Raw genomic sequence first — 18,260 nt, 5'->3', positions numbered from 1 at the left:
ATCTACGGTAGTGGTATGTAAGTTGGATATTAGACAATGGAATTACCTATATGGTACTCCGTACATCTAGCTTGCAGGTATGTGGGACTGTATTGATGCTCCATGAGAATTGAATCGGGATTCGTCACTCAAGCATTCCCCTTCCCACTTTTCCTTGCCCACTATGCTGATCAATCCCATTATTCTGGCATGCAGACCCGCGCACAGGGCGGGTACGTCGATCCTGGATGGGGGGAAAAAGCAAAACTAGTCCCACAACCGAAAGGGGACGAGGTAGAGAGAAATGGAAATAGAAATGTAAATAACAACAGCAAGGGAAAAGAAAGTGAAGGGAATGAGTATACGCAATACTAGTAATGCTCGATTCGGGCGTGGAGATTCCCCGGACTCCCTCCGTTATCAGTTGGAGCCTCGTTCAGTTGTACGCGGGGAAGTCCTTTTTCTATCCGATTCAGCCCTCAGGGTACCTATTTTAGTCAAATATCGGCGAACTAGTGATATCTATTTCTATTCCCCGCACCCACCCATATTGTTATGTAAGATCACTAGTAGTGGATGAGGGGAGATGAAAATACTTTTATATTACACCCTATTATCCATACACTTATTCATACCTATTCTGGATACGTTCCAGGGTAAGGCAGTAAGTAGCGTACGAGTCCGAGTCTGGACGCGCCCGTCCCTTTCAGCCCACACCCCCTTGCTACATAAGCTCAGCAGTTGCTACTGGCTGTACGACACCCAAGTTCCAACACGGTGTGAGTCATGACGTGACGTGCTCACGGCCCAGCTGGGGAAAAACCAGCTGGGGAATATCCAAGTTGGAAGCTGAAAGCGAAAGCGCATAGGAAAGCCAAAAATAAAAGTGACAGGCCAAGTGACAACAAGGGATCGGCTCTTGTTTTGCGCTACGTTTCCAATCGCGCTGTCTTTTGTCTGAAACCCCTATCGAGAGGTGTCATTGGTCGGCGAGACAAGATGTAATTTAGTTAGTTACCTAGTTACGTTATACGTTGCAAAGGGAAAGGTGATCTGATACTTCAGTATATAATTATGGAGTACAGTTGTATGCCATTGTGTCTCAAGGTGACATTTCGTTATGCTTGGCAGGTCTCGATGCGGGGGAGTAGTTTCAAAATGGAGAATCCGGGGTAGGGTTGGCTTAGAGTAACATTCCACAAGACCCAGGAATGCTAGGAGGTCATTGCGGGTGCGGTTACTCTGTGGAATATACAGCGGGGTGTAGACTACATACGTTTCCCAGACACACATGCTTTGAAGAAAGTGCAACCCTAATCAGCTCGGAGGTTTTGCCAGCGATTACCTAACATCCTATCACCACTCACTCTCCTTATTGCCCCAACTCCAGACGATCATCGCTCCACACCTTCTAGAACAAGCTACCTCACTGCACCCAATCAGCGGCGCGAATGGCCTCACACTGATATCACCTATGCGGGGCCGCTATTCCGCGATCAGGCCATTGGTGGAATGGCGGTCGATTACACTATCTTACAATCTCTGTCCTATTATCTGGAGAACATGTGATATTCTGGGGAATAGATAGCGAAAAGAAGAGAAGAGAGAAAGTCGAGGCGGGGAAAAGCAGCCCGATACCGCGTCCAGGTCCCCGGTGAAGCCCCGGACACCCCTCCAATTCCAACATCCCACGTCGAGGGGGAAAACGAAAAAATTTTCTCTTTCAACTCCACTGAGCGATTTATCGTCATTTCTTACCCCATATTCGCCTAACGTTGTATAATGCAACCCACTCGCGGATGCGGTTCACAATGCCCCTGTCGCAAGATCCACATTGGGCACAGGTGTTGTGTGTACGGAGTACCGTCTTGAAGGCGCTATAACCAGGTACCATATGCAGGAGATCAGTTAGTCTGAGATGAGGCAGATCCTAGCTTGGATTTGCATTCCATAGGGCACTAGAGAAACAGGGGTAAGGGAAACAAAGGTGCGGAGTACGCTGTGGCTACCATAACGGGCGAATACCCCGAGCTCAAATTAAGCGAATTCGAGCTCCAAACCAGCGCGACTCTCGCTGGCACGTGTACCTATGATATTATCCTTTGTTAGATCCTTGACTATTGGAAACGGGATCAAAAGTATAACTGCGGGAGCTCCGGACTCTTGTCTTCCCTTATTGGGAGTATCATAAAGCGGGGGGGTCTAGATCTGCACGGACATGATAGTTAGTTAGTTAGCTTGTGGATTTCACATGTCAGTGAATGCGCGAATCGTATGTTTTTTATCTCGCTGGCTTCGAGCTTGGAATGCGGGATGTGGAGGTCTGATAAGAGTAAGAGTTACAGGAATGCGCCCATATGCGCCCATAGGTGCATGACTGCCTTGGTTTCCCTGTGCATGCCTTGCATTGTGCAAGTGTTAGCTACGGAGTACCTTCGGGAGTAACGAGGAGATGGCGTCATTGAAGAGGGGCCAAGTGTTTTCTCCAGATTTAGTACGGAGCGCATTGATAAGAGATTGGACGTATTCAACACGTCTTCTCTGACCTGGGAAGGTCTATCTTACTAAGGATGTGGTATGTGGATGACGACAGAGCTCATAGCCTAGATCATGCAGGTACCACAACATCAGTCCATAGACCATAGGGCTAGCTGGCTGGACAGCGACAACCGGGTGATCTCGGAGGACGACATGGTGACATTCTCGCAGGTTTAGGGCACCCAATTGCGGGGCTTAGTGCCGATATGGGAATCTACCCTCCGCTTTACATATTAGGAAGGTCTGCCATGGCTTGGCTCTCCATTTTCGCCTATAGACGGAGCTATGTACTTTGTGGGGGATAGTGTGAGACTCTATACAGCACTACTCCGGAAGTCCTCGATGGCAAATTTGGCAAATTCAAGGAAATCAAATTTTCACGGAGCAACCACTGAGTTGAGTATGTAACCGCAATTCAAAAAGGGGCTCGGTGAGACTTCAATTTCCTTTTCCCCGCTGGAGCCTCCCGATTTACGCAACTCGGGCGAGATTCTTTCGGCATCGCCGTGCCGATTCGGGCTCTTTGGTCGCTTTGCCTGGCCGCCGTGCCGGTTTTTTTCTGACGCCAGACACGCGTATTGGAGTGGTACTCTCCACACTGTCCACAGCTATTCTTATCGTTCCATACGGTAAGTGCCGTACCAGCGTTGGTGCCTCTCCTTTTTGAGAACCAAAACCGCTGGAATGCCGCCACACCCCGAGATTCCTCCGAGGCTCGGAAGTTGGGAGTCTGGGGTGAGCCGTGGGATGATCTGCATGAGTAGCGAATGCAGGTAATCCACTAGGGTCTCCCCCGTCTAATCGCATTGCATTTCTCTGCATTCTATTCTGGTGGATGGAGTCCTGGGTACTCCGCAAGCCTCGGGATGGGAGAGCCTCGGGATAGCGGGATTTCTTCGGATATTGGGAGGTAATTCTTGTATCCTGCTTCTCCGGGTTTTGTATACCCAGTCTACTCCGCATGTAGCGGTGAGGCCCCAGTGTTTCAAGTCTGATAGGTAGGTTGTGGAGATCGATGAAAATTTGCTGTCTGTATTTGCCTCTTGAGGAAATATCAAATTTAACAACGCAACTATTGAAAGCAAATTCGATGGTGTCGAAAGAATACCGTCTAAATATACTAGCCAATATCCAAACTTGGAGGGTCCAACTCAACTAATGCGCAACACTACCAATTTCATGAATACATGCTCATTTGATATTAACGAAAATAAGCATTCTGCTGATGTCATTATAACCAGTCACCTCTTGGCTTCTATGTATAAGCAACATTTTTTGTAGCCCTAATCTTAACAATTTGCCCTATCAAAAACCCTAATCTGGCGTCGGAGGCTCTTCTTCATTCTATATCGAGACTCGGCCAAAAGCATGAGCATATAGTGGTAATCCAATTGGCATCAGATAGATGTCCATTCCATATTGAGATTCGGACGCATCAGTCTGACACATCCGCTGGTAAGTTTCTGCTAGAAGTATTTATTTCCAAGTATTATCTTCTCTTCTTCTCCTCACTCAACTGATACATGGCGCTCTGCTCTATGTTTCCGCTCATCCCATTTCTTATACCATGCCTTCTAAACTGCGTTAGTCGATCCCCCCGGATGCTATGAAGGGGGTGCTGGACGCTACCCAAAGATCCCTCATACGGATTCTTGCAGAGGAGGCCAAGGCCTCTGGCTAGATGAGGCGCAACTTGAATATACGCCGCCTCAAGCTAGCTAGTCGGTATTTTCTACCGCTATAAGGAGAAGTATGAGCGATCATAAAGATCATACTTGGTATGTCATGCAAATACAGCCATAGCTCCTTTCCCTCTGTCCAAATCTAATTCTATAAACAGTATAACGCAGCATTCTTGCAGAGTACCCCTCCATAACCACGGATATACCGTACAGCGATGATGGGATGCCTGAAGGACCTCTACACGCACTAGAGGTACAGGCTTGATGAGACACCAGCTTCCTCCCCCGAACACCGATCTAAGAGCCTGGTGCCACAGATATCCCTCACAGTACCCCGGGCCAAGCCCGAGTAGGCACTGGTCGTCGGGACTCCTCATACTTCCTCTTGTAGAGGTGGTATAACTTGCCGACTGCCCAACCGGAGGCGACATCCACGATGCTCACCACCCAACTAGGAGCCTTCGCATCCTCCACAAGGATCCGTATGAGGGATCTTTGTGTGGCGTCCAGCACCCCCTTCACAGCATCGGGGGGATGGACCAACGTAGCTTTGCGGGCATGGTATAAGAACGCGGATGAGCGGAAACAAAGAGCAGACCGTCATGTATCAGCCGGGACCCGAGGAGGAAAAGAAGAGAAAGAAAGAGACGGAGACTCGAGGGAATTTACATTGTGAGGCCATCATGGTTTGGGCAAGTGCGATTAGGGCAAGAACGACCTTGATGTCTGCGGTCATGTCTAGTGCAGGGAATTACGAACCCGCGATGTACCTAGAGTATTTGGATTAACAGAGACACCCTTCTTTCTAGATATATTTCTACATGGTTATATGCCAAGATTCGCCAATTTGGCCCAGAACTAAAATGTATGACTCAAGTGAAATAAATGATCAGATTTCTGTTCACCAAACCATCTGTGCCGCAGAGAAACCCAACCCTACATTGGTCGAGGCCAATTTGGCATATCATGCAGCATATAGCACAGATGAGACCCTGCCTATTCAAAGACACAAGCAAATCGAAAGGACCATATCCGGAGCAATTCATGTTCTTTGGGAGTCTCCCCTGACAGCTGCCATTCGCGCCAATACGCCACACAATGATAGACCAGGCTTTTATAGTTGCTGCGAAGACAGGCAGTCTCGAGATGTTTGATATACTACGTGCTGCGAAGCAGATGAGTCTACATGGTGCAGAAATCATCGTTGGGTGATGAGCAGGTCCAAATTCAAGAAGCGGACTACTCAGTATCCGCTCTCTCTACCTCTTCGCCTGTTCATGAAGCCATCGAGGCTGGCAATTAACCTATGATACGGCATCCCTGAACCGTCGTCCTTACGCAGCTCCAACCTTCAGTCTCCTACCGCTGTCGCATGCCATCACCCGTTGCGATTCAACCAATGCTAGCGTGCAACGGTGTCTGGTAGATTTACCGTCTCACCCTCAGCTCAGCCCCAATCCGCGCACGCCATCTTCCATGTGCACATCATGATCCAGATCTCCTTTCATGGTTGGTGGCTTTCATACGCGGTAGGATTGGTAGCGTAGGAACAACGGCTCTAGGACATACGCTACTTCACGTTGCTTCGCTGCCTATCACTGCCAATCAAATTGTAGCTTACGATCCAGTTGTTGCAAGAAATATACTACGCCCGTACCCTTGATTCTAGATGGCTTCCCTATGGAATTCCAAGTCCGCTGCATATGCAATTTCCAAAACCAGAGGGTAAGGGCGTAAGAAAACTACAGCCATTGACAATCCCAGCAACAGGCGCAGAATGCGACTGTTCAGCCTTTGTTGCAATGGCGAGGGAATGATACTAGAGCAAATGATATAGACGGTGTCACGGTACTACTGAATTATGGCTGGGACTTGCAACGTCAGTGAGTATATTGTGATGGTTCGACAAATAGATGGAGGCGAGGAAACCTGGCAGAATGCGACAAACTGCTATGGGTAGTATATAAAAGCCCTCCAGTACGAGCTCCAGGTTCAAAACAGCAAATCAGGTGAGCTTTGTATCCCAGGGCAGTAGCACCCAATTAGGAAAGACTCTCCGCGATAACGGCTTATCGCTGCTTTCCAAGGTTCTCCTTAGGCACTAAACTACAAACAGAAATGACGTTTCTGCCACGCCCGGCCGCCCGGGGAAACGAGAATCTCAAGTGTCAAGTCCAGATTGAGAGCGTCATCCACTCAATCTACTTTATTCCGCGAGTCCCTATATGATTTGACCCTCTCGGCAACCCCTCAATTCAAATCCTAGACATTGAACAACACCCCCATTCCAATATCCCTCCAGCCTCGAGCTCCGGGACGCAATGGCACCCCCGCGCCAGCGCACCACAGCTATCGTGGATGACTCGAGGTCCGAAGCCTCGAGTGGTACGAGAGAATACCACAAAGCCACCAAATCCCGCAGACCAGCTGCGGCAAAAGAGAGAGCCTCGGTCACCAGCGCGCCCGTCGTGGAACACCAGAACACCGAAGAACAGCCCCGAGTATGTCTCATTCCGAAAGAAACGATCAATCGCAACTCTACAAAAAACACAGCGAAGAGACCATAAACTAATCCCCCTTTTACCTCTACAGCTCCCCTGGACAGATCTACCTCTCGAAATGCTCCACTCCTACCGCCACGTCCATAAACTCCCCACACCCTCCGCCTTTTCGAGCGACTACTCCCGCATGATCCTCTCGCAAGGCGTCGGCCTTCGCTCGCCAACCACCCTCGCTGCCCGCCGCGCTCAATCCTTATCCCAAAACCACTCCCACCGAACCAACACCTCGTCGGACTCCGTCTCCGACTCCACACTGCGTCGCACCGCCGGCCAGGACCGCGTGAGCAAAGACCAGTTCGCGCTTGTTGTCAGGAAGCACTTCAACAGCGCTGGTCTCTCGGAGCAGGAAACCATTGCGCGGTTTCTGTACACTGTGCGTGAGGACAGGAGAGGGAGGCAATTCCGATTGCGGTTTCAGCCGTAAAGTGAGGGATGTGTCTAGCTTTGGTCTCTTGCTCTTCTCGTTTCTTTTCCCTTCCTAGCAGGGGAAATGGGATTATACAGGGCTTTGGACAGAGCTAGGGCTCTTCTGCTTCTTATCCCACCGTTCTGGTGCTAGCCTGTCCTGGTTGACGGTGCGCTTGGTTCGGTGCGGTGAACATACATGGCGTGTGTGGCTTACTGGGTTGCCTTGCTTTGAGAATCTGGCGGCCTTTTCTCTTTTGATATATTAAGATACCCATTGGCGTTCCGTGTGTTTATCTTGTTCTATCTCTACTTCTTGGTTTGCGGGTTGCGGACTCTTCCTTCCACTATGTAACTATACTTTACTTGACTTGTACTTTTGCCTATAGGAATGCTACGTCGTTAGATCGGCGCAGAAAATACTACTCGAGGAGGAGTAGCGACAGCTCCAAGCGTTAAATGACTTACTAGTAAGCGATAGCGATATCCTTCCACAGCTCTGCAATAAACAAGTATCAGTAATCTGGGACCGCAAACGAGCAGTTTAGGCTCTTTGTAACGGTGTTGTTTCAGCCTTAGAAGCGAGCGATCTTTAAGCCTACTCTATCGATAAGCCTGAGCCTTGATTGAGTCTCCAGATGGTATGGGTAGGAATAATGATATTTGATCTTCTACTAGCTATTTGCGCTAAGGATTAGCGCTAGCGTTAGAGAAGGCCTATACTGCTGGTGAGCATTCGTTGAATTTGGTGACGGGAACGGTGCACGGCTGTTGATACATCCAACGTATTCTAGATCCTCCGGTATTCTGTGCATTTTACAGTCGCGAAACCGTATTAAATGGTCCGTGTATTGAAAATGGAGTGCCAAGATTGACCTATACCAATTAGGTTAGACTGCTGTGCCAACGGTCATTGCAGTCATTACCCAGTCATTACCCATCGACTCGACTATACCGTTGCCCGCAAAATGGCATCTGCTCGCAGCCTCGATCAGCCGCCGTCCACCGCGACTGAATGTCCAGCGAATGCTACATCGACACTATCACCCTGCCCGTCTGCATCTACCCCGCCCACCGAGATATCGACCCCGCGTGACGAAATGCCCGAAGTTAACGACGATATCTTGGGAGGACTGGAAGACGTGGTCGTTCTAGATTTTAAGGGGCCTCAGTCCCTAAAGAAACAAATCGACTCCCGACAGAAGGAACTGCAGGCTAGTCGCTCCTGCCAGCAGTTCATCGTGTGCCGGAACGTTAGGAAGGAGCAATTGACTAGCATGGATCAGCGACGAAGCCTCGGTAGAGGCATTCGAAAGTCCTATAATTCAAACTTACAAATTCTCGTGCTCAAGATGCTGACTACAATTCACGAAGCCGCTCACTTGACCCTATGGCAGATTATTTGGAGGCAGCTTATCGCGATGGGGGATGGAGAGTTGATAGCACCATGCGGGGGGGGACCTTCCTAAGCCAAAGCAAAATATCGTCTAAGGAAGCCGATACAGCGTATAAACCAGTGACACGAAACCAGCAGTCTGACTGGCCTACTATCGTCCTCGAGTGTGGATACTCCGAGTCGATGCGTCGCCTCGCAGTCGACGCACGGTGGTGGCTAGTTAACGCCGGCGGCGACATAAAGACAATCCTCCTTATCTCAATAAATAAGGAGAGGCAGGCCCTCCACCTCGAAAGATGGTACCTTACTCCGCCTCACAACCGGCCCGCAACCCGCAACCCCCGAGTATGGTCCCGACAAAGACAGGCGAGGTAGATATTGTTGCAGGTAATCCCAGGCCATACTCACGTACTATATCTATAGTACCGTACTAATCATTGCAATCATAGGTATTGTGACAGGGGCGCCGCTATGCCTGAAGTTTGAGGACCTTGTGGAGCGGCCACCCGGCCCAACGGAGAGGGACGTTGTCCTAACTGCTGATCAGTTGGCCACATGGGCCAACTTCCTGTGGACCACTTATCAGTAACTGCCATCTCGGTCGGCTGAGCAGCAGTCAGGCTAGTACTACCCTAGCGTCTTATGCCTCTCTCCTCGAATCTCTCGCGCAAAGGGGTCCCAGACGTTGCCAACCAGACACGACCTAGTTTCGGTCTTTCTTCGGTCTTTCTTGAAGCAGTTCCTTGAATTTGTAACGGTGCCCAGAAGCTCCAATCATTTCACTAGGCGCTGAAGCCATTCTATTGATAGTACAGCGGAACATGTTATCTTGTATTCTCAGAAGTCTTGACATTAAGTCTAGCAGAATTGAGAGGATGTTATACTTAACAAACATAAACTAATACGATACATATAGCACCTAGGAGAGAAAGCAAGAAACGATGAATCTCAATGATAAAGCAGAGCACTGTCTCTACTATATAGTTCATTGGTATAGCTTAATACAGACAAGAAATAAGGCCCCGGTACTATGTGTTTTACATTTGGGCGACAGACGTTCGTTATTAAATTTACCATCTTTACTTCAATTCAATTTCTATCTCCTTTATAGAAATCTTAGCTCTTAGTCTTTAAGTTCAGAGTCCATATATAAGACGCGCGCTAGCGTGTATGTCAGGTTTCTAATTTATATACCCTTTTCACCCCACTCTTGGTGCACCAAACCAATCAGACCCAATACTAGATCCACCTTACACAGAAGGGGTCTAACATCGTCCTCCGTGGTGCTCCGGACAAATTGGCTAAAGTCTAGCGCCATTTCTAGTGTCCACCGGATGTTTGGGGGCCGGAAGTCTGAGATCCGGCGAAGCAAATTGTCTCTCAAGCGCTTGGGAAACGTCGGATGTGTTGATATGCCAATATTCCTTTCCTGTACTGTAGATCATTCCAAGATTTGCCAAGTGAATAATGCTTCCCGGAAGCTTTTTTGTTGTGGGGCCGGAGTGGGATCGACCAATCAGATAGCTTATAATTTATGGACGGTGTCCGGTTGTAAAGGTAGGCTGGTCCAACAATCCCACCACTCGCTTCTGAAAGTCTGCTCGAGTACCTGGGGCCAGATACTTTGAAGGACGGACACAACTCTACTAGAGAGGCGGATCTCTTCATCACGAGGAGACTCATCCCAATTGTTTTGCCTGGCTCGTTTTATCTCCCATGCCCTTTTCCCAATCTGCTCCATGACAGGTACTCCTGGATTCTCAAGGTTATGACCTGTAAGCCGATATGATCGCGCAAAGCAGTCGAGTAAGTAACGCTCCTCTTGGGCAAAGCACACATTTCCGTATGGGAAAATGCGTAGGTCTTTCAAACTGGGGCTCTTGTCTTTGATCTTGGTCCAAATCTGGAGAGCCAGGCTCTCGTCCATGGCTGCATTTATGAAAGTTCGTCGGAGATCGGGATCGTCTGTTTCGGGAGAGCTGCCCATCCTCGGTACCTTTGGTCGAGCATCGAAATCCAAATCTAGAAATAGTCTTTGGAGATTGGGGAAGGTACCTAGCGCTTTGTACATCTCACACTCTGCTTGGTTGCCCGCTGACCTCTTCATTTGAAGGCGCAGCTCTTCCATGTTCGGACAAAGATTCATCATTTCGAGGAGCTTGGAAGAATTGAGTCTGGGATACTGGTGGACCTTGTTGAGCACGAGAGCAAGTCCCTTCAACGACGGTCCATGACGCTGGATGATTCTGTCCAAGGTTTCAACATCGCGAAGGCCCCTGATATAAAGATATTCCAAGGGGCGAAAGGCAAGTATCCCAGCTATTGATTCTTCGATGTCAGTTTCGATAGTCGTAGGTCTCTGGTTCCTTCTATCGAGATCAAGGAAAAGCCTCTTTAGATTTGGCAACAAGTCGGCAACGTTGACAAGTTCCCCCGGTTCACAAACGCAACCAATGTCGAGTGAGCGGAGTTGAGAAAGGTCTCCGGCGGCAGCTAATTTGGAAAGCATAATTCCTTCGGGCCGGTTGCTGGGAATTGTGACCGATTCCAACTGGGATATTGCCTTCGGCTTGGCTTTATCAATCAAGCTTTGCCATATCGCTTTCAGCAGATCCACTCCAGCTTTATGAATACCATCAGTAGGCTTCAGACAGAGATGCTTCAGCCCCGGGCTGGTGAATAAGAAAGGCATCATCTCCCAAAGCTGCTGATGTTCAGCCGACCGCCTGTAGTAAATGGAAATCGCCGTTGTCAGGGTATGAAGGCCCGGCAGCTGAAGAGTATCCATTTTGAATTTGCTAGAATCTCTAGACACGGATTAGTATTTGGATAGAGTGGACTAGGTCCTACTTTTGGTTACCGAGAATATTCAGCCTGCAATCGGGATGGTAGCGCCAAAATGCTTCCGTGAAGTCGGCTGTGAAGTCGTCGTTCGTGATAAAGTCGAATTGATCAAGATGGTTCAAGCTAGCAATGAGCGATACGACCGGTGCCCAGTTTGGAGTTTTCCCAATACTTCTATGGGTATTTGAAAGTAAGTCTCCGCCGGTTGTTGAGTAGCAAGAGGTCATATAATGCTCCAAGAAGCCTTTTCTCGTCGCCGGGTTCGGGTCAGTCACCATGTTGAGTGCCCATGGCTCTAGCGTCCATGGCCGGGCTTGTCAGAATTCAGACTCCGACGACAATTTAATACAGACAAGGGATAATCTCCTAGCAAATCTCGCGAAATTACTCGCCCGGGGAGCTTCTGTCACTTTCGACAATGCAGCCTCTAGGTCTTGGAATGTATTGAATATCAGTGTGATGTTTCGGTAAAGGATAGGGACTGCCGCCTGGTTGCAGAGATGGTTGATCTGACTGAAAGATGAGGTCTTTGGGTGGGCAATATGCAGGACTCTCGAGCTAATCCTCATCAGCATGAGAAATGGCGTGAACTGGGGAGGTCCCGTTAGCGACGTACATTGAGGCATATTTGCTGTAGAATTTCAATCGGAAGGCGATCCATTACGAACTGTGTCGAGGTTGCAAAGGGAAGAGAGAAATCGACTTGAAATCGTCGAGACTAGTCAACTCTTAGCGCGTATGACTTCCAAGGTCGAACCCGGTCCCACATGCACCATTTTAAGGGAAATCCCACCCATCTATAACCCACTCTCTTGTTACCCATAAAGCGGCACTCGCCCTTTACCGAGGTGCCATCCGATCGCATATTGTCAACACCCAAGCCTGTAGTCTATGGAGCCACAGCCCTCCCACCATAGCTCCCCGGCATTGGACGTGCATCACTCGACCACTGGCTTGCCCAGATACTGGTCCCTAAACCGCAGTCACTGTTCCTAAGGCTATGGCCTATAGTCCCAGGCGGCTCATGAGCCACGGACCATGGGCCAGCTAGGCTTAGTATCCACCATCTGGCGACTCGGTTGCTAAATACATGATGCGCAGCAAACAATTCAATTATGAGTACTACTAATATGATCGGTCTGGTATATAGTAGGGAGCGTAGCTTCTAGGTAATAATACCGAGGTTTGCCTAACATTAATATAGAGGATAAAGTGAACCTGGCGCTAAGTAGGATAATTTCTATGGCAAGACTGGGCGACGGAATTTCTGATCTACATGCTTGGTGTAAAATTTATTAGACTATGGGGATGTCCTACGACCTCTGAATAAGTAGACGTGTACCAAATTCCAAGTCCTGAGAGGGTTCAAGTCAGAATCAAGCATGTGGACCTTGTCCCAAGGCCAGCAGAGGTGTTGGACCAGAATCTCAGATCTCGGGGAGTAACAAGAACGATGTCTAAGGGACAATGATTTACTACCGAGAACTGAAGTCTAGCAGCCTAAGGCCAATTATTGATTGAGCCGTCGTCAAAAACCTTGCTCTTCCCAGACCTCCTGAGCAATCTTTCTCCAAAATAGCGCCGTCAAGGCTGATCTTCGTTTCTTTCGGGATACTCGGCGGGCAAAGAAAGAGCTTATCGAAGCTGATAATAAGCGGCTGGCCCCTGAGGTAGACACGATTGTTCTCGCCTTTGCTGATCGTAACGATTTGCTGACGTTTGACCCTATCGTTCACAAGTTCCCATAACTCCAGCACGATATCAGGCGAGCTCCGGCCGATCATTATTGTGATGACCATTTGAACATCGCCGTTGGATTCGGAAAGCCAGAACCGAGTATCCGATATTAATTTGCCAGGAGACTTTAAAAAGCCCGTTTCCACAATAAGCGTGGGCCATTTCTTCGTTCGAGCTAGAGGAAGTCTGTTTGGTAAAAATTGGCAGTCGGGCTGTTTAGCGGAGCCATTTTCTGCTTTATAAGTGGCGGATCCAAAGCTTCGAAGATAGTAATCGAGGCCCATTGGCTTAAGATAATCAAAGAAGAGCCTTTCAGATAAGTGTGCCGTAATTTCATGAGTGCGTGAGACTGTCATTTTGACAAGGAGAAGGTGTTGGGAAGAGTCGTAAGAATTCCAGCAACGCTGAAGGATAATGGAAAGCCAAGATCGTTTGAACAGATAGACCAAGCCAGTTGCTGGCACATCTGTCCGCCTCTTTCAAATATCTCTCGGACTTTTCGTGTTGCTGGCTAGAAGGCTAGCGAGCGAGACAATTTAATATTTGAAACTGTCGAACAAACGTGCCAATAATTGGCTTGATCGAGACTTTCCAAGGCAGTGAATGTGACTTCGTGATTTTCGATGCGGTGCGCGCCAAGACGATTGTCTTTGAGCGGTGAGAGAGATATGTAGAAGGTTAGATTCTCTACAACGATCGAGATCTAGTTAGTTAGTTAAATAGCTAGGTGAAGCCTGGCAAACCAGGCAACGGCATGTGATCGGCACGTGGCCACCACAACAGATTGGTTTGTTGCGTTGAGTCGTGATATGACTGGGTAGATCCAGGAAAGCCATGAAAGCCATGAAAGTGTTTTTTCACTCTCGTAAATTGGCATGACCTTGACGTCGACTGCAAAGTAATTATCTTGCTCGTATCCAGCCATTTCGTTCTCATGCCCTGCAATAGCCACATATCCAAGACCATGTAGTTTTGGTCATTCCAGAAAGCGATAGAACTCTTTCTCTTCTCTGACCTCCGGAAATTAGGTCTCAAGCGCATGAAATACCAAGATGGTACTCGATGTACGGGTTTATCACAATCAGTCCGTGCTTTTAATTTGCAAGGTTACACAAAGAAGCCGAATGAACTTCAGGGACAACGGGTGAAGTGAATACTCCATATTTTGAGGCTGTGTTCCTAGGTGAAGATATATATCGGATCTGCTGATCGGCCACATACGTCATTTAATATCGGCAGAGCCGCGTCGAAGGAACCCTAATGAATGCAGGACGTACTTGCTAGTATATATTTCATTTATCATTTACATAAGAGCATGCATGTCCTCTCCAGTAAGCAAAGAAGGCAGAAAAGACAGGGATACAAACCGAAGACGAGAGCAGGACAAGCCCCCGAAATGAAACAATTCAGACAACATAGTAAAAACCCATGAAACAGCAAAGAATCAACCGAGGGCGACCTCAAACAACAGTGTAAAAGTTCATAAACGCCGAGATATATATACCACCCTGCTCGACATGTTCCATGTAGCCAGTATTAGCAATCTCAATACAGGAAAGTCAAGTTATTTCCAGGCGTTGAGACCAGCCCACGGATCGGCGGAGGAGCCGGGCTGCGACTGAGGCTGCGACTGTGAAGGGGTCTTGTGGTGCCCGTACGGTCTGCTCTGCGCATAGCCACCAGGACCAGAGGCGTATGTAGGACCTGCTGTAGGAGGATAGGTTGTCTGCTGGGGACGCGGAGGAGGCGGAGGAGGGATATAGCCCTGGGCAGCCATATAGTGCGAGGGCTGAGGGCCAGCGCCAGGAGCCGGCGTGCCGGAGTTTGAGTAGCTGCCGTACGGGACCGGGGTTTGAGAGAAAAATTGCCGATTCGGGGGTGGGGACACGGGGGTCTGGTAAGGATATGCCATGGGGTTGTAGCCATCGGATAGGGGAGCTGCGGCACCTTGCTGGAAATGCTGGGCTGGGTAAGCTCCTGGACCACCTCCCATGTACTGCCCGTAGGGCGCTGGAGAGTGGGACACGCCTGGCAAGGTCGGAGGGTAGCGGGGTGACGGCTTTGGGGATGGACCGGTGGTTCCATACGCCGGTGTCTGAACCGCCGGGGGTGGTGACTTGACTTTTGAGGGCGGTTTTGTTGACCCCGCGGAGGGAGGTTCCGTTGATAGGCGCTCCATCAGCTGGCGGAGCTTCTCTCGCTCGCGGTCTTCTTGCTCTGAGACACCGCTGGACTGATCGCGGTTGTTGAACGAGTCGGGATTCCTGCGGAGACCGTCTGCACTGTTGCCCACACCCTTTTCACGCTCAATCTGACTGAGAAGCTGCGCACCTTCTGACCGGCGGTTGTTGATGAAAGTTTCGACATTCTTGCGGAGACTGTCGACATTTTCACACATTTCCTTGTAAAAAGTCCGTGCTTGCTTGATACCCGACGAGAGCCCATGGAAGGCTTCATAGACCTTCTTGTATCGAGCTAGCACGGAATTGCGCTGTCTTGTTATAGACTCCCACTTCAACTTCTCGGATTGAACTCTTTTGTCTCGACGAAGGTCATCGTATAGCTTGTTGAGTTCTTTTATCAAAGATGATTGTTTGTGATTCGCCTGTACAAGTATGTTCTGATATGGCAGGAACTTTGGCAATTGTTTTTTGAAGCATTCGGTTTCTTGGCCGACAATCGACTTCAGGTTTAGAATCAAGAATTCCGTGATGTCATCTGCGTGGATCTAAAGACAGGGTTAGAGATTTTTCGTGAACAGACACGCTAGGATGCTTACCGCCGCTTTGAGATCTGTGAGCAATTGAGACCTCTCTCGGTCCACGAGATTGAGTTTCTTTAGAATCACCTCCACTTTAGCAATCTGCTCTGCAACAGAGGCGCGACCCTCATCGTACACATCATCAAGCAGAGTACCTTCCGCCGGACTAGTGGCACCGTCCTTGCCCTTGCTATGCTTCGAACGGACTTTGATCAATGCTCGCTGGAAGAGAACATCGGCCTCATCCGTTTCGCCAGCAGACCGCATCTCATCAAAATCGCTGTCATACTGCCGAAATGTGGAAGACAACTGAGAATCACTTGCGCTGGCCTCGTTGATAGTATCTCGATAAGATCGGACATCCCCTCGAAGCGTGGTATTGAGTCGAGAGCTGGGTTGCTGGCCCCAATCTGCTCCATACTTTGATCGCATCTTCTCACACACGCTCTCTTCTAGATCTAGCTGCTTTGAGCACTCATCTAATTGCGATAGCACTTCTAGCTTGCGCTCCTGCAACTCGTCGAATGCCCTGCGGAAGGGACTGTGACCAGCAAGTTCTGAACACCAGCGACGGAACTCACTGTCCACTGACATGTCCTGGTTCATGCCACCCTTCAAGACATCGAGAGAACCTGGCAGGTCGAGGGAGAGCAAGCTAGCGGCCAGCTCACTCCTGGCAGTCTCGGCCTTTTCAGTCTCAGCTCGAAGCAACTTGTCCTTTTCTTCAGAGTAAATACTGGCGATCTGAGTTACCTTCTCAGGCACTAGTTTTTTGAAGATGTCTGGCCCAGTGATTTCCGTAATATCTTGTCCTTGGTATAATTCGCTAACCGGGATTGCCTTGGCAGCTGCAACCCTTGCAACTGGTGAAAGACCAGCCTCATTAGGGACCGGTTGGTGATAGATGAAATCATTGTCTTTGACCATAGTGGCAAGTAAAGCTTGCACATTTGTTTGATTATGCTTGACGAGGTCCACGAGGTTCGGACCCGCCTCTGCCGTCAGGCTGGAGGTCGCTGGAGGCGACGAGGGGAAAGTCTTTGCCCAGCTTAGAGCAGTGGCGGACTGCTTATCGGCCATCTGTAAACGAGCAATAGCAATTCCATAAGATCCGCTCTCACTGTCCGCAACCGCCTGGTAATATGATGCTACTGATCCCATATGTGCTGCCTTGGTCTGCACAACAACCGTCCAGACCTTGTCAAACACATTCTTTTCCACGAAATTTTGCATTATCTCCGCAGCCTGTGAGTAGAGGTACGCTGCCTGTCCAGCCAGCTTGGCCAAAAGCCCAGGCTTCCTCTGGTCTGCCACTTGTTTCTCAAAAAACACCTCTTGGGCTTGAGCTAGTGTGACATTTATCAGTGTCTTGATGGTGTCCTCTTTCAGGTCGGTTGATGGCGGATGTAAGAAGTTCTTATTAATATATGTAAACATTCCGGCGGATGCCTGGAAAGAGTGATAGGCGGTCTTGAGACCGGTGTCGTCGGCCCGGCTCTGGTTGGCAGCATGGCAACATAGGATGGCGGAGATGTTAAAGATAATGGATGCCTTTTCGAAGGCTAGCGAGAATTGAGAAGTAGACGCATGAGTGAAAGCATCGTACCTATAGAAAATAGTAAGCAAAAGTGGAACACACACGAGAAAAATACCCCTACCATGTGAAAGAGATCTTGATGTGGTTGTCATCGATGGGGAACCTGAGGTCCAGCAGCTCTAACTGACTGTAGTATCGATACAACAGATCACGACCGATAGCGCTGTCTTTCCCTACACCCCTCATGTCCTGGCGAAGTCGGTTGAGAGTCGCGCATTCTTGGTTGTATCGCTCGGGATCCTCGCCATTGCTCTGTCGAATGTAATCCTTGAGGGGCTGGATCCAATCAATCTCGTTGGTCTGCTTCAACGGACATGATAGCATCGGCGACTGAGCCATTGTCGGATGGTTGCCAGGAGCGATATGCTCCCATCCAATAATACGAAAACCGGGCGAGAGAAAAAAAAACGCGGGGCAGGGATGGTCAGAAGCTCCGTGTCTGAGGGGGTCGGAGTCGAGGCTGTGGGGTAAGGGAGACGGAACGGTCAGCGCCTGATCCCTAGTGCGTCAATGACGTCGGCCAATCAGGTATTCTTCGATGCAAACAATCTAGAAGGTGACAAAATAATGGCAGTATTTTGGGAAAGAAAAGAGTCGCCTAGAGTGTTGAAGTGTTGGAATGTCGGAGGAGGGAGATGTGGGATGTGATATCCGTGGCTGTGCCTCGATGGGCGCCAAACCCCAAATTAGCCGCTCAACTACAAATACATATAGAACGCCATTGAACAAAACATTTGAATTTTGAGTAATATAAGATAAT

At 49.1% G+C, this 18,260-nt stretch overlaps 5 protein-coding genes across 5 annotated transcripts; 2 read left to right on the top strand and 3 right to left on the bottom strand.

Annotated features, from left to right (window-relative positions):
- Nucleotides 1-6,520: 6,520 nt before the first annotated feature.
- Nucleotides 6,521-7,184, top strand: N7518_009677 (uncharacterized protein; the record flags this gene model as incomplete). Its single annotated transcript, XM_057190603.1, has 2 exons — nucleotides 6,521-6,700; nucleotides 6,792-7,184. The coding sequence occupies 2 exons, from the start codon at nucleotides 6,521-6,523 to the stop codon at nucleotides 7,182-7,184; spliced, it is 573 nt and encodes a 190-aa protein (XP_057038259.1).
- A 949-nt stretch (nucleotides 7,185-8,133) lies between these two features.
- N7518_009676 (uncharacterized protein) lies at nucleotides 8,134-9,150 on the top strand (the record flags this gene model as incomplete). The annotated part of the gene is made up of 3 exons (XM_057190602.1): nucleotides 8,134-8,464; nucleotides 8,518-8,932; nucleotides 8,985-9,150. The coding sequence occupies 3 exons, from the start codon at nucleotides 8,134-8,136 to the stop codon at nucleotides 9,148-9,150; spliced, it is 912 nt and encodes a 303-aa protein (XP_057038258.1).
- Nucleotides 9,151-10,086: 936 nt separating this feature from the next.
- Nucleotides 10,087-11,349, bottom strand: N7518_009675 (uncharacterized protein; the record flags this gene model as incomplete). Its single annotated transcript, XM_057190601.1, has 1 exon — nucleotides 10,087-11,349. One exon carries the CDS (start codon nucleotides 11,347-11,349, stop codon nucleotides 10,087-10,089), a length of 1,263 nt encoding a protein of 420 aa, XP_057038257.1.
- A 1,531-nt stretch (nucleotides 11,350-12,880) lies between these two features.
- On the bottom strand, nucleotides 12,881-13,498 carry N7518_009674 (uncharacterized protein; the record flags this gene model as incomplete). The annotated part of the gene is made up of 1 exon (XM_057190600.1): nucleotides 12,881-13,498. The coding sequence occupies one exon, from the start codon at nucleotides 13,496-13,498 to the stop codon at nucleotides 12,881-12,883; it is 618 nt and encodes a 205-aa protein (XP_057038256.1).
- Nucleotides 13,499-14,706: 1,208 nt separating this feature from the next.
- On the bottom strand, nucleotides 14,707-17,839 carry bro1 (putative signal transduction protein BroA; the record flags this gene model as incomplete). Its single annotated transcript, XM_057190599.1, has 3 exons — nucleotides 14,707-15,870; nucleotides 15,922-17,509; nucleotides 17,562-17,839. The coding sequence occupies 3 exons, from the start codon at nucleotides 17,837-17,839 to the stop codon at nucleotides 14,707-14,709; spliced, it is 3,030 nt and encodes a 1,009-aa protein (XP_057038255.1).
- Nucleotides 17,840-18,260: the final 421 nt, after the last annotated feature.

The sequence above is a fragment of the Penicillium psychrosexuale genome (assembly GCF_028828465.1).
Source record: "Penicillium psychrosexuale strain IBT 29551 chromosome Unknown utg000005l, whole genome shotgun sequence".
Taxonomy (NCBI): Eukaryota; Fungi; Ascomycota; class Eurotiomycetes; order Eurotiales; family Aspergillaceae; genus Penicillium; species Penicillium psychrosexuale.
Note: the sequence above shows the minus strand (reverse complement) of the source record. Positions and strands in the feature narration are given on the sequence as shown.